At 42.2% G+C, this 25,841-nt stretch overlaps 1 protein-coding gene across 1 annotated transcript in view; it reads left to right on the top strand.

Annotated features, from left to right (window-relative positions):
* LOC111975549 (WD repeat-containing protein 18) overlaps window positions 1-23,919 on the top strand; it is a 90,820-nt gene extending 66,901 nt beyond the window's left edge. The window contains exons 8-10 of the mRNA XM_024003884.2: window positions 5,570-5,736; window positions 14,866-14,934; window positions 23,332-23,919. Of these exons, the coding sequence (XP_023859652.1) occupies window positions 5,570-5,736; window positions 14,866-14,934; window positions 23,332-23,460 (365 nt within the window). The 3' untranslated portion in view covers window positions 23,461-23,919. The remainder of the gene's footprint in view (window positions 1-5,569; window positions 5,737-14,865; window positions 14,935-23,331) is intronic.
* Window positions 23,920-25,841: the final 1,922 nt, after the last annotated feature.

Below are 25,841 nucleotides of genomic sequence, written 5' to 3'. Positions count from 1 at the left end.
CGAGGGCACTCACATCTTATAAGTGGTGCCCGGTCCATCAGTCAGGAGAATGGTGCATTTTATTTCCATGTCCCCCAGCTTTGCACATTTTTTTGTTATTGACATATCAGCATCTGGCTATTCATTACACTAGCTAGCTAGCTGGACTGGCGAGTGCTTTGTTAACTTTATTAGAAGTAGCCTACGTTTTGAGAGGTGGAAAATGTGCGCAGCTATAGCCCTGGTGCCCAGTGATCCCGTGGGCTGCTAACCCCTTTCCCCCTTCTGCCTTGTTTGTGTGCTGTGCTGTCCCTCCAATAATAGCTCGAATAATAGGCTAACTGGTCCGAGGAGTTTTCTAGGCAGAGACCATGTTGTTTTTTAAGATGAGGCCAGTCAGTAATCTCCCAGTCAGTAATCTTTTGGACGTATGAGAAGGCTTAGGGCTGTTACGATGACCATATTACCATCACGTCAATGCAAATGCAATCAAATCAAACAATTCATGAGAGCCCTGGCATTGAGTATGAGCGGGATAGGGATCACCTGAGCCAACTCCGCATAGCTGGTTGATGCATGGAATGAAATGTGTTCCTATAAGCCCATGTTGCACAACATTTCTATAGGCTATGTAATTTCGTGAGAAAAGAGTTTTGATGGCCTTTATTAAAAAGAGGAGGATCCCATCAGCTTTCTATAGGCTTACTATATTTATTTCTCAACTTTCCTAATATTAAGCACATTGCTTCCCTTTACAACTGGCACAGCCTACCTGGCTGGCATGAAAATGAATCACTGGAAATTCAAGTGCATACGGATGAGGCTATTTATTTATTATTTTTTTTACATGATAATGGACCATTCTAAATCACACATTATTTAGTATATGTAAAAACAAGATTAAATTCAGGATAGTCTGATGGGTGAAAATATTATCACTTGTGAATGTTGCCCAGAGTGTGTAGACCAAGGCATGAAACAGCGCATGCAGTCTTTTATTTTATCGTATTCGCATGCATCATGTCGCCTAGCCCATATATGGTTTGATAAGTGGCCAAATAACTCGTAACGTAGCCTATAAGCCCAAGACCCCTGGAACACGGTTGGAGAGCCCATAGTCTACAGAGAGCCTAGTGAAATGTGTTCTTAGAAGCCCAGTCATTGCGCAATCACATGTAAAAAATAATATATATATAAATAGAGTTTTGAATATTATTAACACAGAATACCCGCATGTGCGCATTCCCTCTGAAATCGTTTGATAAAAATATCCTTTCTATTTTATTCAGCTATGTTCAATTGTCTTACTATAAAATAATACCACAGGAATTATAAGCAAATCTTGCCTGCTAAATGAACTAGTGTAGCCCACAGCCATATGGCATAGCCAGATCAGGGTATAACATAAGGACTCAGAATATGCTATTCTGTTCTTCTCAAATAGGCTACATATTCTTCACCTCATGTTTCTTTAGACCTGCCTAAAATAAATTATAGATTTTTTTTGTGATGGCATAGGCTATATTAAATGGATTTATTCTACTTTTCAAAATGTATATGTTCCAAATGTCCACATCAGTGGCTTGTAGGCAATGCGTGGATGCCGGAGATGCTGAACATATTTATTTGAAATAACGGTCAATCACCATTTAGACTGGCAGTTATTTGCATGACTGCCACAGCCCTAGGTAGGCTACTCCCCTGGATAGGCATTGAGTTTGACAGCTAACGGGTTGTATGTTGAATGAACAAGCACTGATCAATCCATCCCTGCCTCATGTTTTACGTTACAAACTGCTGGTTATTATTATGATATTACAGCTGTGATGAATAGGCCAATACCTTGCAAATCACCTTGTCTATTTATCACGCTAWCGAAAATGTTGTGACGTGTAATTTGTTTGTCAGAACTTTTTGTTGCAAAATAATGTCATAGGATAGCTACACTGTCTAAAATGCTGAACYTGTGTGCAATTTTTGCAGTGCCASTGCCAGAGAGATGACACCGATATGTTCTATGGCAAGTGCACTTAGTGGTTCTCCGAGAGTTATGTCACAGAGAAATTGTTTTTAAAATGAGGTGAAATGAGATTGCTATTGGTTGTGTAATAGGTTACTGGGTGGTTGAGTTTTGTAACAGTTTGCCCTGTTAAAATGTGTCATACACCCTTTAAGGAGTAGCATTCATCCTGGAGCGCTTTCCATTGGGTGTGTTATCTGCCCTCGATAGATTAGAATTACAGTGTCAGCGTGTGTACAGTACACGCTCCCTCAAGATGTCCATATTCTACTCATGAATACTTTCTCTTTTCCACTGGTGTTTATTTTTCAGTCTATGATGCTAACTAAGCGGGGCCAGTTAATTAGATTGCATGGGCGCACTGAGGGAACCTTTTGTTTTTATTGAGGTATTTGTCTTCTTGACTGCAACCATTTTACAGTGAAGCTCAGCCAACTACGCCAACGCACAACTGGCAATTTGTTCCAGTCGGCACTTTTTGGGTCTGTGTTTAGCGTCTCAAGAGACAGGAAGTTAATTCGCGTTTGCATATGCAATGACGTTTGATGCTATATCCTACGTTCATTTGAATGATTCCATTTTTCTTTTCGATCTCTGACACACTCTTTCTTTCACTGCCCCTCTCTCTAACCTCCGGGAATTACAAGAGAATGTAATGTAGGATGGATAGCTGCAGACTGATTTAATGCTGCCAAAAAGTCAAGTCTTCTCATAAAGTTAGAATGGCTAACAGTGTTTTGACCATTTTCACTCAAGTCAAGTATGATTACTCCTGGGCTACAACACCCAAAGACTTATTCGCGTAACTTGACAGATTACCCTGATTACCTTCTCTTACGATGCACCGGAGACAAAATGGATGTGCGTAGAGCGTACTCCACTGTGCGATACAGAGCTGGTTAATGTCAACCTAATAGTGAGATGAGGGATGTTCCAAATGGATGTTGATGACCTAATGAAAAACAAACGTTGTGAAATGACTAATCTCGACTAATGAATGCTGGCCTCCAGCCAGCTAGGACGGACGAGATATAAGAAAGATATCTATGCCTTCAAGGACCAGTCAAGTAGCCTAGTGGTTAGAGCGATGGGCCAGTAGCCAAAAGCTCGCTGGTTCGAATCCCCGACCCTACAGGGTGAAACATTTGCTGTAAGTCGCTCTGAATATTATAGTGTTATTGAGTAACATGGACTACTACTGTATATACGAAACTCAGATCTATTGATTTATCAGTTTGGTCTGAGTTGTGTTTTCCTTTTAAACTGGGATTTTAAAGTTCGGCTTAATATCAAATTCACATGTTCTTTACGCTATTATAAAAATGTATTAAGGTTACAAGACAGCAAGTATGTCTGCCATATCATACCTGATGTATCATACCGTTGTAGTGGGCATGGCCAATGGTGCGGTCTCCGATCTAAAATATGAAATGCCCTCCTCTGAGATAAAATGTTGCTGTTTTAAAGCAAATTTCCTGCAATTCTTCACATTTTGACATGACTTATGCTGTGTTCTTATGCCATCTGAGTGACTCAAGCAACAAAAGTGTTTTATTTTGSTGCTTGTTAGTTCTCAAAGATGATCTTATTTAGAGAAGATATAGCGCCATTATCTTTTCTACGTACTTTATATCTGGCTTTAGTCGTTTAAGTTTACCATCCCAATTTCTTTACATTTCAAAAATAATCTGCGCCGGCCCACCGCTACTAAATAAATATAGGGGAAACACTGATGATAAACCAAAAATTATAGACACCGACCTCACTTATCGCAAGCATTTTGCTGAAGTTCATTACGATAAGTAGCCTATACTAAAGCAATGTGAAATTTCTAATTAAATAAGTTTGCTAATATGGGTGATTGTTAATGGGACCATTGATGGCTGCAACCATCAAACTAGTAGGACTAGTTAAAAGGATAATAAATAAATAAAAACTTGTGCACAATGTTATAAACGTATCGTTCTATTTATCGTTATCGCATCAATTCAGGCAATTTATCAAGATTTGTAATTTTATCCATATGGCCCAGCTCTATATTGTATGTGGTATAAATCACATTATTGTGGGAGCACCTCCTCTAAGAGTATGAATTAGGATGTTTGAAAAGGTTTGAATCCTAAGCAACCTGCCTACACAAGTTTGAAGTACAGTACACCAACATAACTACTGTAGTAGGTCAAAGTTGTGTGCTGGAAAACCTTGGTAGAGCATGGGTGAAGTAGGCCTTGTGGGGCTCATGTTAATGTCCTTTTTCTGCTTCAGGCCTGCCTATTTCTAAGTTAAAACGTAGCTGTTGTGTTTGATAATAGATAAACCCAGCKTAGGTTTATCATACATTTAGATCCATTCTGACATAGTGTATTGCAACTCTATTTTAGCCTGGGCCTTTTTTTCTCTTTTGGTAATGTGAAAAAGGAGTCACCATATGAGCTCAGTGGCGCAATGATTTGTGATTATGGTCCTCTCTGCGCTGAGATGGCTCTCACCTAAGGCCATCAGTTGGAATTAGTCTGTGTCAGAGCCCCCATCGAATTTATATTCTCTCCATTCGTTTCTTGTGAACTAGCGCTCGATTCGGGGCATGCAGAAGATACCTGGATGCCCCTGCTGAAATCCCCCCTCCCCGTCTAGCCGCCAATACCCTGGGGAAGATGTTTCTATCCTGGCGGACAGATGGGCAATTCGGATGATTTGATGGCCGCTTGTGGAAGACTGACAGTAATAGGCATATAAAAGATTGTCTGTTTGAGTTTAAGAGCACTAAAGCTCATGTAAGTGTTGGCATCGTAAAAAAAAATATTGACAGGAAGTGGGCTTTGTCAGAAAGTTATTATTTCCGTTTTAGAAAGCAAGGCTCTGCCGTAAGTAAGGAAGGCTAGTCGAAGGGTTGTGGGGCGCCGAGTAGAGATTTGTAGTTCAAGTCCTCGATTCCCCCCTCTCCACTTTCATCTTTCCTCATTCCCTTCAGGCAGGTGAGGTTTGCAGGTTGGCGGCGTGCCGCTTCGATTCCTTAGAAGCACTTCAACTTTCATGTAAAGGTTCACGATGTAGATGGCTTGCTGTTTGTATGGACGTAGTAGAAAACGACAGCTCATGCTTGCTTTCCAAAGCGCTTGACAGCACAAACTCATCAAAAGGACGTACAGAAGCTTGGATCTATTTCGCCCCATCACTGTAAGAAGCCTGGGTGCTCCTCGACCTTGGTGCGTTTCAAAAAAATACAAAATAATCAACTCCTCAAAGCGGAGCGTGTTCTCTTAAGCTTTTTAATGGGAAACGAGAGCCGTGTTTTCCGGGTATCTCGTTACGCTCAGCATCAATGACACTGTTCAAAGTCTCTTGTAAAACTCTGACCATGCCCCAGTTATGGCGGATGTGAACACGGTGGGGGGAGGGAGGGAGGGAATGATGGAGCACATAAAGAAAACGTCTCCCCCACTTAGATAATTACAAGGGGGGGGCTGAGGGTGTTCATGTTCATCTCTCTTTCTTTCCTGCTCTCCCTCCTTTCGCCAGTTCTGCCTGTGCCCTTCTCTCTCCTTACTCTTACTCCTCTCTCCCTCACAGGTCCAGTCACAAATGCCCTCATCATCCCTGCCCCTGCCAACATGTTCCTGCCTGACAGCCGCCCGGGCATCCCCCTGCCCCGCTTCAGCCGCCACCTCAACCCCTCAGAACAGGGCGAGGGCGTGGAGACCGGAGGAGTGTGCCTGCGCCTGGCCCCCCACACCCAGGTCATCATTTTTGGTTTATCATCAGTGTTTCCCCTACATTTATTTAGTAGCGGTGGGCCGCCGTGGCTAAATCGTTGGTGCTATGATTTTAAAAGGGAATGAGAAGGTAAGGTATTTAATCTGAATTTGTTCGATGTTTGTCAGTTATAAGCAGCTGTCCCATCACTGATATCACAGGACAATCATGAGCACGACCTGGCAGTTTATTTACATACCTGGTGTCAATAACTCTTGCAATGAATCCATGCCTTGAGGGGATTAGAATTTAAGCATATGTATAGTAAGCATCTGTTTTTGCTTACTGTAGGTAACTTTACTTCTCCCCGTAACCACCCACTCTAAATGAATTGCTGCAATGTGGTGACGAGACAGCTGTTAGTGGCACACGTAATCCTGGCAGTGTCAAAATCCATTACACAAGGCTATATGAAATGGTAATGGAGGGGTCTTTGAATTACCTACCACCTGCCCACTCAGGGTTTCTACCCTTCGCTTAGCACTGTGCTGGCCCAGTTTTTTCCCTCCTATCGCTCTCTCTCTCTCTCTCTCTCTCTCTCTCTCTCTCTCTCTCTCTCTCTCTCTCTCGCTCTTTCTTCCTCTCTCTCTCTCCTCTGTCTCTGTCTCTGTCTCTTGTCTCTGTCTCTGTCTGCTGTCTCTTGTCTCTCTTGTCTCCTCTGTTCTTCTCTGTCTCTTCTGTCTCTCGTTCTCTCTCTGTCTCTCTCTCTCTCTCTCTCTCTCTCTCTCCCCCCTTCCCTCGCTTTCTCATAGGTCGCTTATTTCCATAATGGCTAATCTCGGAGCTGCTGGGTTTATAACTGTCGCTGTCGAGAAATGAGCTTTTCACCCGTGCTCCGAAAGCCAAAGAAACACAGAGAATTATTAGAAAAAATATATTAATACTAATAGGATTTCCAAAAAACGATATTGCCGTCGTGCCCCTTGGGCATGCCCGTCATCACAACACACTCTTTCTGATCGTGCGCCGTGCTGCGTGCAAATTACACCGCAAACAATTACAAATTATTACTTTTTAGTTTTCCTTATTTGCTTTCTTCTGGCGTGTGTACATGGGTCTGTGGGTGTGTTTGTATGTGTGCATGCGAGTGCCTACACATGAATTTGTGTGCGAATGTGCTGCTACACTGCAGTAAGTGGAGAAGTCATTCTACTGTCACAAGTGCTGAGTGATTAACTGAAATTTCTGTTATTTTTCTGTTGTTAAACAACTAATTGACCAACATAGGTTCAATTATTTAAATTCCATTTAGTTTTTTTTACTGTGCGCACATTGCGCAGTTTCTATAGAGATAGATCAGATCAAGCCTGAACTGTGCGATGTAAAAGGGAGTTGTAGTTTCCAACCGGCCAATATTCTACATAATGCCCACGTTTTCTGCGTTGAACTAACTACAATGATCATAATCCATTGCGTGCCTACTTGTCCCGTCTGTGTGTTTCTTCTACGTTAGGTTAGTGTGGGGCAAACTAACCTCCCGAGTGGCGCAGTGGTCTAAGACACTGCATCTTAGTGCAAGAGGTGTCACTGCAATATCTGGTTCGAATCCAGGCTGCATCACATCCGGCTGTGATTGGGAATCCCATAGAGCGGTGCACAATTTGGCCCAGCATCGTCCGGGTTTGGCTGGGAAAGGCCCTCATTGTAAGTAATAATTTGTTCTGACTGGCCTTGTTAAATAAAGGTTCAATTAAAAGCACAGAGAAGAATGCGGGATAGAGAGCAGTTGCTTCGCGAGGTATCTCTACCTAAAAATACATTATCTAAGTGATTGATAGTTGGTATTCAGCAGTCATAAAAGTATGCCATATTTACTTTGAAGAACTACTACTTGTGATTTTATCAGACAGCATAGCCAGCAGCTCTATAGAGATGAGATGATGACTTGGAATGAAATAATAAAACAAATGTAATATACACAATTGAAAAACTTTATTGAGGGAGAGTAATGTGAAAAAATCATGGTTACCCACATAATGCAGAGTGCATTTATTGTAAAAAAATATATAATAACTATTAGACATCAAACCATGATTTTTTTTCATAATCCAACCGAAAGCAAACCGACCTCAAAAAACACTAAATGCTCAGCACCAACCGTCACAAACTGTGTGGGTTTGGCCCGTCTGGCCCGGGTCCAGAGAAGAGAGGGAGCGAGAGAACCCATTAGCGAGCTGGCTGCCTGGGGTGAAGGGTCAGGGAGAGGGAGGGGAGATAAAGCCATGCTGGGGGACAGTCACTCTCCAGGGGGGTTCTCCTGGAACAGAGGCTGGGGTGGTTCCCTGTGGCTTCTCTGGTGGGGGGCAGGGTTGGGGGTATCTCCATGTAAGGCTAATTGGACAGTTCCTCTGGGGTGGGGGCAGAGTACTGCGTTCAAGGGAAGATTAAGGAAACGGGTAGATAACACAAATGGCGATAGGAAGGGTTTTAACTCCTCTCATTGAGGAACAGCTGATGGGTGTGGGAAGGAGCTGAAACTGTGTGTGTGTGGGGCGCTGTTGTGTCGGGGAGCATGGTATTGACCTACACTACATGACCAAAAGTATGTGGACACTGCTCTTCGAACATCTCATTCCAAAATCATGGGCATTAATATGGAGTTGGTCCTCCCTTTGCTGCTATAACAGCCTCCACTGTTCTAGGAAGGCTTTCCACTAGATGTTGGAACATTTCTGCAGGGACTTGCTTCCATTCAGCCACGATCATTTGTGAGGACGGGCAGTCAAGTTCTTCTACACCGATCTCAACAAACCATTTCTGTATGGACCTCGTTTTGTGCACAGGGGCGTTGTTATGCTGAAACAGGAAAGGGCCTTCCACAAACTGTTATATTTAAATATTTTGTTTCCCCGGTACACACTTTAATTTCCAGTGCTTTCACAGTTAATTACTCATCTTTGAAATAAACCCTGCTTATCTGCATGTTTATGCAGTGACCTAGACAGCTGCGGGTCAGCATAATAAAAATAAACTACCTCTACACTTACCTGTGAACTCCCAGCTGCTCACATGTACAGTCGGGTCTGAATTTATTGACACCTTTTTGATAAAGATGAGCAAAACTGACTGAATAAAATAAATAATAAAAATACTGAGCTATATTGTATGCTCAAAAATATAGGGAACTTATATTAAAAAGTGTGTGTGTGTCCCCTGCTTCACAGTGGGATTCGATAAACTATTAACGTGCATTGCTATATCAACGGTGTGGAGATCATTACAGCCTAAATGACCTTCTTTTCATCTCCGCTATGCAAACGAGGCTGATTTCCGCAGCAATTATGCTGTTTAAACAAGTTTTGTTTAGCTAATAGAATGGAAAACATTACTTCAAACGACTTTTGGGTACCTTGTTAAGATTACAACAGCATGAAATCAATGTCTTAAACGTTGCTACTTTTCTGGGAAATAGCAAAGAAACCGTGTAATCTGCTTGGCACATTGTTTACTTACCTTACAGATCACAAAGTCCGTTAATTTCCACTCCATTCATATGCAAATCATTTAGATTCTTACGCTGGTATGTCTGGCTGGCATGTTTTTATTTTAATCTGCCCTTCCCTACACTGAAATMCTATTATTTCAGTAGTCCTCTATTATGATTCAGTGGACAATTGTGGTTGAATATATATGTATCTGTTGTAGGTCCTAGTAATTTATAAATACCATCAAAGGATAGCTTACAACTTAAAATAATGAACACCTTGTGAAACAGCTGTGAAAACCAACCTGGAAATATTGAAGATTATAATATATAAACTGGTCTTTTTTTTGGAAAGGTTGTCATTCATTTATTTTCACAGATTTTGATTGTATACTCACATTGCAATTATATCCAAAAAGATTGAATTCGTGTGTTTGGAATGTAGAGGGGGTAACCACCTGTGTGGGTGGGATGTTCTGCCTGTCGCTTCGGAAGGGGGACTTGAAGAAGGAGACTGCAATGTTCAGGCACTGCTGCTCTCTTTGTTCTGAGTGTTTGCAGTGCTAGTGTTTTTAGTTCATCTGTGTATCTCACATATTATGTGCCCAGTATGATGGAGCAAGAAAGGGTTCTCAGCAGATAATGACATGACAACAACAGTAGCCGTAGATGATGTAATGAAAAGTTGGTGGGTGGTTGGTAATGGAGGACATCCGGTGGATCCACATCTGTGTTAGGCAGAACCCCTAGGTCCTGGAGAACAGGAGCGGAGTTAAAGGGAACAGGGTAGGAAACAGTGTTGTAAACAAGTAAACACACAGGTTAAACTTTACTGTGAGACAATTTGATGTAGAGATATGTACTTTTCAACAGTTTTGGAAGGTATAGCCTATAAGCTGGTCCCCCTCTGACTCAGAGCAAATCAGATTGATCCGAGCTTTCTCGCTATGGTAGATGGGATACCGCTTGGGGGGGGGGGGGTTAAGTGATACAAAAATAGCAATAGGCAAACAATAACACTAAGTCAATCACATTTGAAAGACTACAGTATATGCAATTGAATATATAATTGCATTGTTTACCTAGTCAACAGCTGCGGCTCCCGTCCAATCTTGGAGGCCTGGACGCTGCTGTTGTGTGCAAAGACAATTTCCTTCAGGTTGTTCTCCTACCGTTCCTGGTAGCCGTCAAGGGACTTGCCCATGGCAGTCTTGAGTGTCTGGTTGGTCCATTTATCCAAACCTGGAGGAAGGGGTAGGAAAGGGATATCTATTGACAATGTAAGATATTGAAATATATCTGATTTATGTAACATGAAAAAGCAAAAAATAAACAAAACAAACCATTGGTGACAGAATATAACCTATAACACCCGTACCTTGTTCCAGCATTCATGACCTCGGTCACTCAAGATGGACCTCAGGAGAACCATGGGTGTTGAAGATGTCCATCATCGCCTTGGAGGTGGCCTCGCCAGTGTCGTCTTTTTTTTTATTTCTTTTTTTTACGTCCATTGCGCTGGAGGAGATGGCTGCCATTTTATAGGCTCCTAACCAATTGTGTATTTTTTTTGCGTTATTTATAACTAATTTTGTTCATAATCTTTCTGCCACCGTCTCCTATGACCGAAAATAGGTTCTTGATATTAGGACAGAGATTACTCACCTCGTACTGGACAAAGATTTTTTTCTTTAATGAGTCGGACGCGAAGGATTTACTTCAGACACCCGGCAAGGCCCGGGGTGCTTTGTACGGATCTGACGGCAAGTGAGTAATCCCCCTCTACCATCAGTCCTATTAGCCAACATGCAAWCATTGGATAACAAAATGGATGAGCTCCGATCAAGACTATCCTACCAACGGAACATAAAAACTGCAATATCTTGTGTTTCACCMAGTCGTGGCTGAGCGACGACATGGATAACATACAGCTGGCTGGGTTTTCGGTTCATCGGCAAGATCGAACAGCTGCCTCCGGTAAGACGAGGGGTGGCGGTCTGTGTTTTTGTAAATAACAGCTGGTGCACAAAATCTAATGTTAAGGAAGTCTCAAGGTTTTGCTCGCCTGAGGTAGAGAATCTCATGATAAGCTGTAGACCACACTATCAAGAGTTTATCTATATTATTCGTAGCTGTCTTTTGACAACCACAAATTGATGCTGGCACTAAGACGGCACTCAATGAGCTGTATAAGGCCATAAGCAAACAAGAAAATGCTCATCTAGAGGCACCCCTAGTGGTCATGGACTTTAATGCAGGGAAACTTAAGTCCGTTTTGCCTCATTTCTACCAGCATGTTGCAACCAGAGAGAGAAAAAACTCTGATCACTGACAACAATGAGACAGCATATAGGGAGGAGGTTAGAGACCTGGCAGTGTGGTGCCAGGATAACAACCTCTCCRTCAACGTGAWRGAGACAAAGGAAATGATTCTGGACTACAGAAAAGGAGGACGGAACARGCCCCCATTCTCATCAACGGGGCTGTAGTGGAAGTTCCTTGGTGTCCACATCACCAACAAACTAACATGGTCCAAACACACCAAGGCTAAAACTCATCGAATCCCATTGTGATGAGGAATTTCCTCATCTTTATCAAGAGTGGCAATAATTTCAGACCCCACTATATGTCTGACGTAGGACAACTACATGGAATTCCTGTCCTTTGTATCACARGTTTTTTTCCCAGACACAGTAACCCTAGGTTTTACTTTCATTTCTTGTCTGGTACACCTAGGTAAAGTATAGGCCTACTGTGTGGAATGTTGTGCACTAATTTGCCCCAGTCAAATTAGGTGCAATTAAATTACTCTAAATGGTTATTTTATTCCTTCCATAATTAGAACTCTGGTCAAAGTCTGTCCTTGAAATAAACTTTCTGTAACCAGCAGCAGAATGGAAACTGAGAATGGAAACCAAAAGTGGTGAATCAAGGATAGAACAAATCTTAATTTGAMGGGCGGGGCACTCAGCTGTTATAATACCTGCTCCGCTCTAAACGAGGACAGAGCTGTCATCGTTAACTGGTTGAAATACTTGTGGATTAACGGATTTATCAAAACTATTCAGGCAAAATAACAACAAAGGCTTTCTTTTAGGACAATATTAAATGAAAAGCWAAATATTTTTGCTATTCCCTATTGAATGATTTTGCGCTAGAAATCATGCCTATCATGTAGGCCTAAATAATATAAAATGCCATGTTAATTCATAGTTATTACAATTACGTTATTGTTGGGCACCGATTTACTTGTGATATTATAAGGGCCATCAAATAAATGTTCCATTTAATTCATTTTCAGGTTATACAATCTCTATCATGGACCTCACCATCACATTGTTAAATGGGGAAAARCACTCCCTGAGTGTGCATACAGGAACCACAGTGGCGGATCTCAGAAGTCTCATCAACCAACATTTTGAAGTGTCAATTGCCACGCAGAAGCTAAAAAGTAATGGGCAGGATATCAGTGACGATTCAAAAACTTTGCGCTACTATGGTCTGCAGTACAGGATCCAATGTGTCTGTGCTGATTACAAAGCCTGCTACGATTCAGATTACCCTGAATAATGTGAAACCCTACGATGTGATGCCGGCTGAGACCGTGTCCCAGTTCAAGATCAAGGTCTAGCATGTGGAGCAGGTCCCTGTGGACCAACAGATATTGCTCTTTGGGGGAAGGCAGCTTGAAGATGACAAGACACTGAAAACACTATGACATCAAAAAGGACAGCAACATTTTTCTAACTCTCCGTCTTAGGGGAGGKTGAAGACGACTGAGTATCATTGACCTGAGATACAGTATAAAGCCCTTAATTTATAATGGATGAAACACAATCTATACAGGGATAACTTTATCACAGTATCACAACATTTTTTTAATGTTAAAGCTTTAAAATGCATGACCTATTTGACCATTCCAATTAGAATTTAATCAATGAAATAAAAATGTATTGAACACCTATAATTTACTATTTATTTTTTCATGGCCCCAATTTAAAAGGCACGAAAATTAAACAAAGTTGTGATTTTCATTTATAAAATGGTTAAATCTAGAACAGCCTGGAATTATGAATGTCAAATAATTTGGTAATTAAGATACAGAGCTGCTTCTTTGACCTTATATAGATCATTTTTATTCAGTTAAGACTAACTAAAACAGAGCAGTGCACATGAAGAAACTAAAGGCACTGTAGTTTGATGACAATCTTGCCTTGTTCATCCCGATTCTGTATAAATGAGTTCCATTCAAGGTTGAGACAGTTAATGTTATTCATGTGCTATGGCTCATCTGCTTTGCTTCACTTAAATTATACAAATATACATTTTATCGATCGAGAATGTATAGCGTTCCATGCATTTTCTGTTGTTCAAATGAAGTTGATCCTGTTGCAAGGGAGTGATACGTATGTGGACTCAGTTGATGTTTTAGGATTTCATCAGTGTGGTGTATGTCAACTGCAGTCCTTCACCACAGCTCTAATTTGTCTGATTTGCTGCAGTGGCATTCAAAGTCCTACCCTTGTAACATGCTCCAGCTGCTACAGGACAMGTTACTCAGCATTTAATAAAGGACTGATGAAGAACTGGGTATGTCTGGTCTAAATTCATGTCACAATTTGTGTTATTTGAGTTCAATAGGATGCCGCTTTTTAATTGTAAAACATTTTATGATTTTTTGACCAGGTAAGTTAACTCAGAACACATTTTACAGCATTTACCTGGGGAATAGTTAGAAGGGGAATGAATGAGCCAAATGTATGCTGGGGATAATTAAGTGGGCATGATGGTTTGAGGGCCAGATTGAGAATTTAGCCAGGACACCTGGGTCAACACCCCTACTCTTACGATTAGTGCCATGGGATCTTTAGTGACCATAGAGCGTCAGGACACCCGTTTAACGGCCCAATCACTGCCCAGGGGCATTGGATTGTTTGTTCTTTAGACCAGAGGAAAGATGACCTCCTACTGGCCCTCCAACACCACTTTCAGCAGCATCTGTRCTCCCATCCAGGGACAGACCAGGACCAACCCTGCTTAGTTTCAGAAGCAAGCCAGCAGTGGGATGCGAGGTGGTATGCCGCRTGACCTGTGTAACGCCCCCCCAGCACTTTTCAAAGACTGATGCAGTAGATATTTGGTCACTATAGCTTTCAGTAGGTGTTACTCTTTTTAGATGAGGTGATTATTTCCTTTGAGACTTAATGATTGTTGTATTCTGGCCTGTTTATTCCCATGCTCCCTCAATTCTACGAACCTGTGTTTTTTTTAATGGTAGTTAGCTACCTCTGAAGACCTCCCCACAAGATAGCTCTCCCGAGACCAGAGTCGGGAACCACTTCTCTACACCGCCATGCATAACTCCTACTCGTGGGCGTGTAGTCTTCGCACCTGAACCATTCCCACCTCCATTTCAACATATTGTCCATCTGCATTTATTGACTCGCGCCGTAAAATAAAGTCAGCACTCCCACACAGTTGGGTGTCAGCAAACGGGGCGGTACATTGCAATTGTGATCCGCTCTGTAAATCTGGGGAGCGGGATCACGCCCCTTGTTGTTATTTTCTGTTTTTGTCATTGTCGGCCCTTTGTTGGCATTGTCACACACTCACGCCACTATTGACTTCTGGATTTGACTTTGGACATGGCCTGTGCACCTTGTTTGACTGTATGTTCTCTCTCTTTTAGGCCCAAAAGGAGACCTATTTGGAGAAAGCAGACAAACTCTACTCCGTCATGAGTGCCGTAACAGACAAGGTAAGTGGGCAGGTCAATGCAAAATGCACATCATTACACAATACAATTCCACATAGATGTTATTTCAAATATCTGTGTCTTTGTCGACATAAGGTTAGTGAGCAAGTCAACATCATCTCAGGGGGCCGTGTGACTCAGCATTCTACACCGCATCATGTTCTAAGGGTGTTAGATGTATGTAAATGCTATGTACAGTGCTTTCAGAAAGTGTTCACACCGTTGACCTTTTCCACATTTTGTTGTTAGAGCCTAAATTAAAAATGCATACTATTTAGATTTTTTTTGTCACTGGCCTACACACAATACCCCATATCAAAGTTGAATTATGTTTTTAGAGTATTTCCCCCCCAAATAAATTACAAAATAAAAGCTGCAATATCTTTGGTCAATAAGTACTCAACCCCTTTGTTATGGCAAGCCTAAAATTGTTAAGGAGTAAAAAATGTGCTTGAGTCATATAATACATATAATACGTTGCATGGACTCGGTGTGTGAAATAGTGTTTAATGTGATTTTTGAATGGCTACCTCATCTCTGTACACCACACATACAATTATCTGTAAAGTCCCTCAGTTGAGCAGTGAATTTCAAACACATATTCAACCACAAAGACCAGGGAGGTTTTCCAATGCCTCGCAAAGAAGGGCACTTATTGGTAGATGGGTAAAATAAAAAAAGCAGACATTGAATATCTCTTTGTGCACGGTGAAGTTATTAATTACACTTTGGATGGTGTATCAATACACCCAGTCACTACAAAGATACAGGCGTCCTTCCTAACTCAGTTGACGGAGAGGAAGGAAACCTCTCAGGGATTTCACCATGAGGCCAATGGTGACTTTAACACAGTTAGAGTTTAATGGATGTGATAGGGTAAAACTGATGGATAAACACCATTGTAGTTACCCCACAATATGAACCTAATTGACAGAGTGAAAAGAAGGGATCTTGTACAAAATAGAAATATTCCAAAACATGCGTCCTGTTTGCTACAAGCCCCCTCAGTGAATGTTTCTGAATGGCTGAGTTACAGTTTTTACATAAATCTACTTGGAAATCTATGGCAAGACCTGAAAATGGTTGTCTATCAATGATCAACAATCGATTTGAAAGAGCTTGAAGAATTTTGACTAGAATAATGGGCAAATGTTGCACAATCCAGGTGTGGAAAGCTCTTAGAGACTTACCCAGAAAGACTAACAGCTGTAATCGCTGTCAATGGTGGTGCTACAAAGTACTGACTCGGGTTGGAATACTTATGTAAATGTGATTTCTTTATTTAATTATTAAAACATTTTTTTTATTTTTATCTAAAGACATATTTTCACTTTGTCATTATGGGGTATTGTGTGTAGATGGGTGAGATGATAAAAAAAAAAAATGAAATTCATCAATTTTTAATTCAGGCTGTAACACATCAAATGTGGAATAAGTCTAGGGTATATGAATACATTCTAAAGACACTAGTCACTGCAGGTTAACATTTTTACAGGCTCCTTGCCAGAAGGCTCAGCAGAAGACTCTTCATTATGCCCCTTTAACTCCTCACAGCGTTATTTGCACTTTACTCTCAGACATCTACAAAGGCCACGATAAGAAAATACAGCTGTAGCTACTACTTGCCAGCTCATACGTACTTACACCACAGTGCGTCAACGTGCTGACTGTAAGAGAGGAGAGACCCTACCGGCTATGGGGTCAGCAAAGYTCAATATTACAATATTGTGTCTTATCTGGAGACTTGGTGTATCCATCCATCTCATATCCTTTCTTAGCTAGGGAGAGTTGATTTCCTATCTGGAGATCATGGCTGAAATGAACAGGCTTGTCAATATGATGCACCTCAAGATATTTGGTTTTCATTATAAAGACCACACAGTCAGTTATAGGCACAATCTGTAACTTTCATTTCCACTGACTCATTTGAAAGATGCGTTTACCTCTCAAACCAAAGACAATGGGGCGGTCAGCGTTTCTCACTGGCCAAAGATTTCCTGGCCCGAGCATAATTTCTACTTGTAGTTTCAAATTTAAAATGCATCCGGGTCATGTGGGACCCATGGATTAGCATGTGGTCTCACTATATTAAACCAGTAATATGCTACATTTGCTTAGTATGGTACACTACATGACTACATGACCAAAAGTATGTGGACACCTGCTCATCGAACATCTCATTCCAAAATCCCCCCCCCCCCCCACGAAAAAATAAAAATACAACCGGTGTAGGTAGATCTTACAGTGAAATGCTTACTTACAAGCCCTTAACCAACAATGCAGTTTTAAGAAAATACCTACCAAAAAAGGTAAGAGAAAAGCAAATTAATTAAAGAGCAGCAGTAAATAACAATAGCGGGGCTAAATACAGGGGATACCGGTACAGAGTCAATGTGCGGGGGCACCGGTGTCGAGGTAATTGAGGTAATATGTACATGTAGGTAGAGTTATTAAAGTGACTATGCATAGATAATAACAGAGTAGCAGCGGCGTGGGGGGCAGGCAATGCAAATAGTCTGGGTAGCCATTTGATTAGCTGTTCAGGAGTCTTATGGCTTGGGGGTAGAAGCTGTTTAAAAGCCTTTTGGACATAGACTTGGCGCTCCGGTTCCGCTTGGTGTGCGGTAGCAGAGAGAACAGTCTATGATTTAGGGCCTGTTAGGGCCTGACACCGCCTGTTATAGAGATCCTGGATGGCAGGAAGCTTGGCCCCGGTGATGTACACACTACACTCTGTAGTGCCTTGCAGTCGGAGGCCGAGCAGTTGCCATACCAGGCAGTGATGCAACCCGCCAGGATGCTCTCGATGGTGCAGCTGTAAAATCTTTTGAGGATCTGAGGACCCATGCCAAATCTTCTTTGCTCTCTTCACGACTGTCTTGGTGTGCTTTGGACCATGTTKATTTGTTGGTGATGTGGACGCCAAGGAACTTGAAGCTCTTAACCTGCTCCACTACAGCCCCGTTGATGAGAATGGGGGGGTGCTTGGTCCTCCTTTTCCTGTAGTCCACAATCATCTCCTTTGTCTTGATCACGTTGAGGGAGAGGTTGTTGTCCTTGCACCACACGGACAGGTCTCTGACCTCCTCCCTATATGTTGTTGTCGGTAGTTAGGCCTACCACTGTTGTGTCCGTCAGCAAACTTAATGATGGTGTTGGAGTCGTGCCTGGCTGTGCAGTCATGGGTGAACAGGAGGGTACTGAGCATGCACCCCTGAGAGGCCCCCGTGTTGAGTATCAGCGTGGGCGATGTGTTCTTACCTACCCTTACCAACTGGGGGTGGCCCGTCAGGAAGTCCAGGATCCAGTTGCATGGGAGGTGTTTAGTCCCATGGTCCTTAGCTTAGTGATGAGCTTTGAGGGCACTATGGTGTTGAACGCTGAGCTGTAGTCAATGAATAACATTCTCACGTAGGTGTTCCTTTTGTCCAGGTGTGAAAGGGCAGAGTGGAGTGCAATAGAGATTGCATCTCTGTGGATCTGTTGGTGCGGTATGGAAATTGGAGTGGGTCTAGGGTTTCTGGGATAATGGTGTTGATTTTAMCCATGACCAGCCTTTCAAAGCTGGTACAAGTCCTGGTAATTCGTCTGGCCCTGCGGCCTTTTTGAATGTTGACCWGTTTAAAGGTCTTACTCACATCGGCTGCGGAGAGCGTGATCACAGTTTTCCGGAACAGCTGATGCTCTCATGCATGTTTGTTACTTTCCTCGAAGCGAGCATAGAAGTTATTTAGCTTGTCTGGTAGGCTTGTCACTGGGCAGTTCTCGGCTGTGCTTCCCTTTCTAGTCTGTAATAGTTTGCAAGCCCTGCCACATCTGACGAGCATCGGAGCCGGTGTAGTACGATTCGAATATTAGTCCTGTATTGGTGCTTTGCCTGTTTGATGGTTCGTCGGAGGGCATAGCGGGATTTCTTAAAAGCTTCCGGGTTGGAGTCCCGCTCCCTGAAAGTGGCAGCTCTACCCTTTAGCTCAGTGCGAATGTTGCCTGTAATCCATGGCTTCTGGTTGGGGTATGTATGTATGTATGTATGTATGTATGTATGTATGTATGTATGTATGTATGTATGTATGTATGTATGTACACTCACTGTGGGGACAACGTCCTCGATTGACTTATTGATGAAGCCAGTGACTGATGTGGTGTACCCCTCAATGCCATCGGAAGAATCCCGGAACATATTCCAGTCTGTGCTAGCAAAACAGTCCTGTAGTTTAGCATCTGCTTCATCTGACCACTTTTTTGTAGACTGAGTCACTGGTGCTTCATGGGCATTAATATGGATTTGGTCCCCCCTTTGCTTTTATAACAGCCTCCACTCTTCTGGGAAGGCTTTCTCTAGATGTTGGAACATTGCTGTGGGGACTTGCTTCCATTCAGCCACAAGAGCATTAGTGACGTTGGGCGATTTGGCCTGGTCCGCGGTCGGTGTTCCAATTCATCCCAAAGGTTGAGGTCATGGCTCTCTGCAGGCCAGTAAAGTTCTTCCACACTGATCTCGAAAAACCATTTCTGTATGGYCCTCACTTTGTTCATGGGGGCATTGTCATCCTGAAACAGGAAAGGGCCTTCGCAAACTGTTGCCACAAAGTTGGAAGCACTGAATCGTCTAGAATGTCATTGTATGCTGTAGTATTAACATTTCCCTTCACTGGKACTAAGGGGCCCTAGCCCAAACTATGAAAAACAGCTCCAGACTATTATTCCTCCTCCACCAAACTTTACAGTTACCATATGCTTTAGAGCGTTCTCCTGACATCCGCCAAACCCAGATTCATCCGTCGAACTGACAAATGGTGAAGTGTGATTCATCGCTCCAGAGAACGCATTTTCACTGCTCCAGAGTCCAATGGCGGCGAGCTTTACACCCCTGCAGCCGACGCCATGCGCAATGCCAAGCGATCTTAGGTTTGTGTGTGGCTGCTCAGCCATGGAAGCTCCCGACGAACAGTTCTTGTGCTGAAGTTGCTTCCAGAGGCAGTTTGGAACTCAGTAGTGAGTGTTGCAACCGAGGACGCCATTGTTCTGTGAGCTTGTGTGGCCTACCACTTTGCGGCTGAGCCATTGTTGCTCCWAGACGTTCCAACTTCACAATAACAGCACTTACAGTTGACCGGGGCAGCTTTAGCAGGGCAGAAATTTGACGAACTGACTTATTGTAAAGGTGGCATCCTATTACGGTGCCACGATGAAAGTCACTGAGCTCTTCAGTAAGGCCATTTTACTGCTAATGTTTGAATGTGGAGATTGCATGGCTGTGTGCTTGATTTTATACACCTGTCAGCAACGGGTGTGGCTGAAATAGCGGAATCCACTCATTTGAAGGGGTGTCCACATAATGTTGTATATACACTGCCAGTCAAAAGTTTTAGAACACCTACTCATTCAAGGGTTTTTATTTTTTATATTTTCTACATTGTAGAATAATAGTGAAGACATCAAAACTATTAAATGGCACATATGGAATCTTGTATTAACCAAAAAAGTGTTAAACAAATCAAAATATATTTGAGATTCTTCAAATAGACACCCTTTGCTTTGATGACAGCTTTGCACACTCTTGGCATTCTCTCAACCAACTTCATGAGGTAGTCACCTGGAATGCATTTCAATTAACAGGTTTGCATTGTTAAAAGTTAATTTGTGGAATTTATTTTCTTAATGCGTTTGAGCCAATCCGTTGTGTTGTGACGACTCTCCATCTCCTCTCTCAGTGCTAGAGGCGTCACTACAGACACACTGGTTCGAATCCAGGCTGTATCACAACCGGCCGTGATTGGGAGTCCCATAGGGCGGCGCACAATTGGCCCAGCGTCGTCCGGGTTTTGGCCGGTGTAGGCCGTCAGTGTAAATAAGAAATTGTTCTTACCTGACTTGCCTAGTTAAATAAATAAAATACACAAAATGGCCCTATTTGGTAAAAGACCAAGTCCATATTACGGCAAGAACAGCTCAAATGAGCAAATAGAAACGACAGTCCATCATTACTTTAAGACATGAAGGTCGGTCAATTTGGAAAATCTCCAGGCTGTGTTAGGGCTACTTTACCAAGTAGGAGAGTGATGGAGTGCTGCATCAGATGACCTGGCCTCCACAATCACCTGACCTCAACCCAATTTAGATGGTTTGGGATAAGTTGGACTGCAGAGTGAAGGAAAGCCAACAAGTGCCAACAAGTGCTGAGCATATGTGGAAACTCCTTCAAGACTGTRGGAAAAGCATTCCAGGTGAAGCTGGTTGAGAGAATGCCAAGAGTGCAAAGCTGTCAAGGGGGTGGTCTACTTTGAAGAATCTCAAATGTAAAATATATTTTGACACTTTGTTTGGTTACAACATGATTCCATATGTGTTATTTCATAGTTTTGATGTCTTCACTATTATTCTACAATGTCGAAAATTGTAAAAAAAAAAAAAAAGAAAAAGAAAAAAAAAAAAGAAAAAGAAGTAGGTGTGTAGGTGTGTCCAAACTTTTGACTGGTACTGTATATTATATATCATAATGTATATTTTTAAAAGAAAGAAAGAAAAACCCTTGAATGAGTAGGTGTTTCTAAACCTTTTGACCGGTAGTCTGTGTTTAAAAAGCTGTGTAATATAATTTTTCAATGCAAGTCATTACTAGAAGTCAGTATAGATTACTCATGTGGTGGTCAAGAAGTTATGACTTGCGGGGATTGTGGTGGATGCCCACTCACTATTATGGCCATGTAATTTTAGCCTATGTTTGGAGAACATTCTGGCACAAAATGGCTGCCATGCATCACGCAGGTGGGTGTTACACAGTGGACAGGGCAGTTACCCTAAACAATGTAATTCACTTTGGAACCTATTGAAAGGCGCTATATTACTTCAATCTATTATTATTACTCTTATAAGTCTAATGAATCAGCACGGAACCTCTGCACTCTGTGTCACTCGACCAGCATGTGGATGCAGTGTGTGGTCTTGCATGTGTGTAATTGTGGTGCCAGGAAGGAGCAGGTTGGTGTTTTTTTCGCAGAGGGATTGTTTCTGCTAACTAGACGAGGCCGTCACCAGAGGCATCTTATCCCTGGGCTCAGTGAGCCGCTGACGACTCCACACTCTGCCCCCCCCCCCCCCCCCCAAGTGCCCTTAACCGAATTAGTGCCCTTAACCCATTTTAAACGGTGTCTTTAAGCTACAGACTTCTGGGTTGTACCATTTGGATACGTTTCTTCTACATCCATTGGTACCAAACATTAGTCTGTGTGATTAACTTGGGCTGAACTAGAGCTGTGTGTGTAAGGCAAGGTGAGGAGCCCGGGGACAAGTCTTTCTACAAAATGCTCTGTCGAGTCCGTATGGTTTGAGCTTCAAACTATTAAAAGCCATCTATGAAAAGCTGAGACTCTCATGGTGTCTATAATACTGTAGTAAGCTAACATAGTCGCTGTCACAAACTCCACACAGTTGTCACTGACTAGTTTGATATTAATTTCCAACTGAGCAAACAATGTCTGTACTTGCAGCATTCATATAAATATTGTTTGTTTTTTTGTGGACATTTGTCAATAAAACTCATTAATACAACTGTTTATGTCATATTGTTTCATGTTTTACTTGTAGCCCTGGTTGTCCTGAAAAGAAAATGGTAAAACACTTCATAGTGAGGCTAAATTTAAGGGCTGGACATGCAGATAAATGGAAGTCAGATAAATGAAAAGCTGATTTTTTTTGTTGGGGTCTCGGTACTGATATGGTTAAGTGGATTAGTCTTACTCCATCCAAAAAGGGAGAACAGCCCTCGCTTGTTCCCACAGGCAAGACCAAAGCACCCAGCCCAGTACATCTATACCCAAGAAGGCAGGCAAACTAATAAATAAGCTGAATACGGGCAATAGTTCTCCACTCTTTAATCTTGGGAGGAAATATGACAAATATGGACCGCTGTCATCCAACGGACACAATGGGAAATGTCAATATTTGACTGCGAAATTAGGGAGGTTTTTCAAACGAGATTTGATGTTCCTCACCCCAAGCCGACCCACCGCCCCGGAACCCAACTCCCGAAACGGGCAGTGGGCTTTCCTTGGGGAGCTAGGTTTATTCTTTGCCAGATTATACCACCACTGAAAATGAATTCCCCCGCATATTTGCACACTATGYAGCCTTAAACTCCAAATACATTACATTACCATAAATATTGGAGAGGTTTCATCCTTTTGTCGATTTTGATGAGTGGGTCTATGAGAGAAAAGCAAATATGTCCCCCGTTTTAGAATCCGCTGGGACCTGATACCTGAGGTGGTAGATTGAAATGTTCTGTGTCTACAAATGTGTTTGCTTAACCCTGATGTATCTATAATTTTACACTCTCACTTTCCTTCTCTCTCTTGCTCCCCATCTCTCTTCTTTCTCTGTTTACTGTTAAAACTACAGAGTGTGTTTGGTGATGGTGAGAACACCAAGGTGCGCGTGTCGGAGCTGGAGGAGGAAGTGAGAACGCTGAAGAAGGTTAACAAGGACCTGTACGACTTCTCCACACAGCTCCTCACCAAGCCCAGCTAGAGAAGAGCCACCACCCCTGGCCACGGCTCCCCCATTCCACCAGCAGGGACCCTACTAGGGGGAGGGAAGACACTGCAAGCCCCCCGGGGGGGGCCACTACAGACCGGTAGGCTAGGGAAATATAAGTTAGTGTGTGTCATTCATAGTGTTTGTTTTGTAAGGGAGCGTGTATGTTCAGCAGGACTTCGGGGTGTAAAAGTTATACCATGGACCGTATTGCTGGTATCATGATCCCTCGCCATATTTTGGATAAAGGAGTTAATTTAACATGAAGAAAACGTGCTCACCTTGTTTGTGCGACATGTTCAATGTTAGCCACAGGCTACTTGCAGTAGTCTAGTGCAGCCAGATTGAGCGACATAATTGATCTTAGCGCTATATTGACGTCCCTTGACCTCCTCAACTCACAGCCCTGTTCCTTCACACCAAAAATTCCATCCGCCAAAAATCAGTGTAACAGGATCCAGTTATTGCCCTCTGACCTTTCATCCTTTTTGTAATCTGGCTAACCTCCTCAGATTCCTGCATTGTCCTCTCCTTTGTTTTCTTTTTTTTACCTCGGCTTGGCTACGTTCTATAGCATTCAACCAGTTAATAGAGTAGAAGAATTTGTGCGACAAGGACATGATGTGCACCCAGGTGTGTTTGGCTTAGCATTGATGAGGCTGGTGTTAATTTCAGGCGCAAAATAGGTATTACCACCATGGTTCATAGGTCCCCTTCACCTTCTGTCAAGCAAAACTGTTTTCCCATTAGCAATATGCACATATTCTGTGTTAACCTGTTTGGCTAAAAACAGCTCAAGGCAGGAATATCTCAAAGAAAATGGTGGTGTTAAAAAAACAATACGGAAGAGTAGAGGAATATGTTTGATTAACCCTGAGGAACTAGCCTGAAGACTGTACAGTTTTTCCGTGCCTGTAGCAAACATGGATTTGTTTGTGCAGTGCCCAGCAACGCTATACAACTGCAGAATGAGTTGTTTTCTGAATCCTCCAGAAATCGCTCTTCCTCTCGTCACTGCTAATTCTCCACCTGGGGCACTAAGTTAGAGGCAGCGACAAAGAAATAGTGGTTGATTTTCGTCTTTTTCTCATTCGCCCGCTTTGATGAGATCAGGAAAATGTGTGTGCCTCTTCGATAGAGAAGAGGGAACTGATAAGGACAGCAGCCCTCCTGTGCAGAGAGAGCCATGGCTTTAGAACAGGGATTGGCAACTCTCCTTTTGTAGGCCCGTAGTTGTAAAAGATAATCTGTTGAGGTCTCAATTTACTGTTAAGAGTCAGAATAGTAGAACATACATAAAGTGCAATTTCAAAATGTGGTTTTGCATCAGCAGTTTTCCTCTTGTTATATCAGTCACTGACAGTCACACAATTATCCTATGTCAGCTAACATTTTTCAGATTGGTAAATTAGTCCAGCCAGCTATATAAACGTGTTCTAATCACAGTTGATTTAACAACCGGGGGGCCCCCCTTTGATTTTGTTAGTCATTCTAACTCCGATATCATATTATAAACTCCAAACATTTGTATAGCAACCATGGCAACGTGTAGAATTGCAGGCAATCAGATGTAAAACTGCCAATTTTGCCAGTTAGATGGTGCTTCTGAGGGTTGAAAGAGTGAAGTGTTCAGTGTGGGGGATTAATTGTTTTGTTCCTCTAATAAAGACAAACAGACCAACTGGATTTGTACTTTTTTTGTGTTTTTGTAAGCATGTGTTCTGTATTCTTCACAATAAGTGTTTTTTTACCTTTCTGAAATCATGGGAAATAAAAACAAAATATGCACATTTGTTGTTTCTTGGCCCTTTTTTGCGATTGACCCGCTGTGAAAGATTGGTAAACTATTACTCCTGTATGCTTAATACAAGGACACACCTATGGAAATAGCCTTGTGCTAAAATTAAATCATTGAATATAATTTATTTTCATCAAAATGGAAGAACATACATTTTTGTCAAGTGCATAGAAAAATCGAATGGAAAACCGTCTCGCTGAAGAAAYAACCCCATTTCAAAAAAGGAAGGTATTTTGTCCTTCCTCTTGCAAATTAAGGTTTTTACCTTAATTCTATAAGCATCCTTCAGAATGTTATGAGTACCTGACACTCCCAGTGGAGAATGGACACTTAACACAGCAGTAAAGAAAGCCAGTAAACAAATTACCTCAAGATTAGAGATGAGACTTAATACATTCACTCCTAGTTCCATACCTATAGTGCCTTCAGAAACTACTCACACCCCTTTACTTTTTCCAGATTTTGTGTCACTGGCCTACACACAATACCCCATAATGTCAGTGGAATTATATATATTTGACAAATTAATACATTTAAAGCTGAAATGTCTTGAGTCAATAAGTATTCAACTCCTTTG

This window comes from Salvelinus sp. IW2-2015, linkage group LG16 (assembly GCF_002910315.2).
Source record: "Salvelinus sp. IW2-2015 linkage group LG16, ASM291031v2, whole genome shotgun sequence".
Taxonomy (NCBI): Eukaryota; Metazoa; Chordata; class Actinopteri; order Salmoniformes; family Salmonidae; genus Salvelinus; species Salvelinus sp. IW2-2015.
This window is presented reverse-complemented; position numbering and strand designations above follow the sequence as displayed.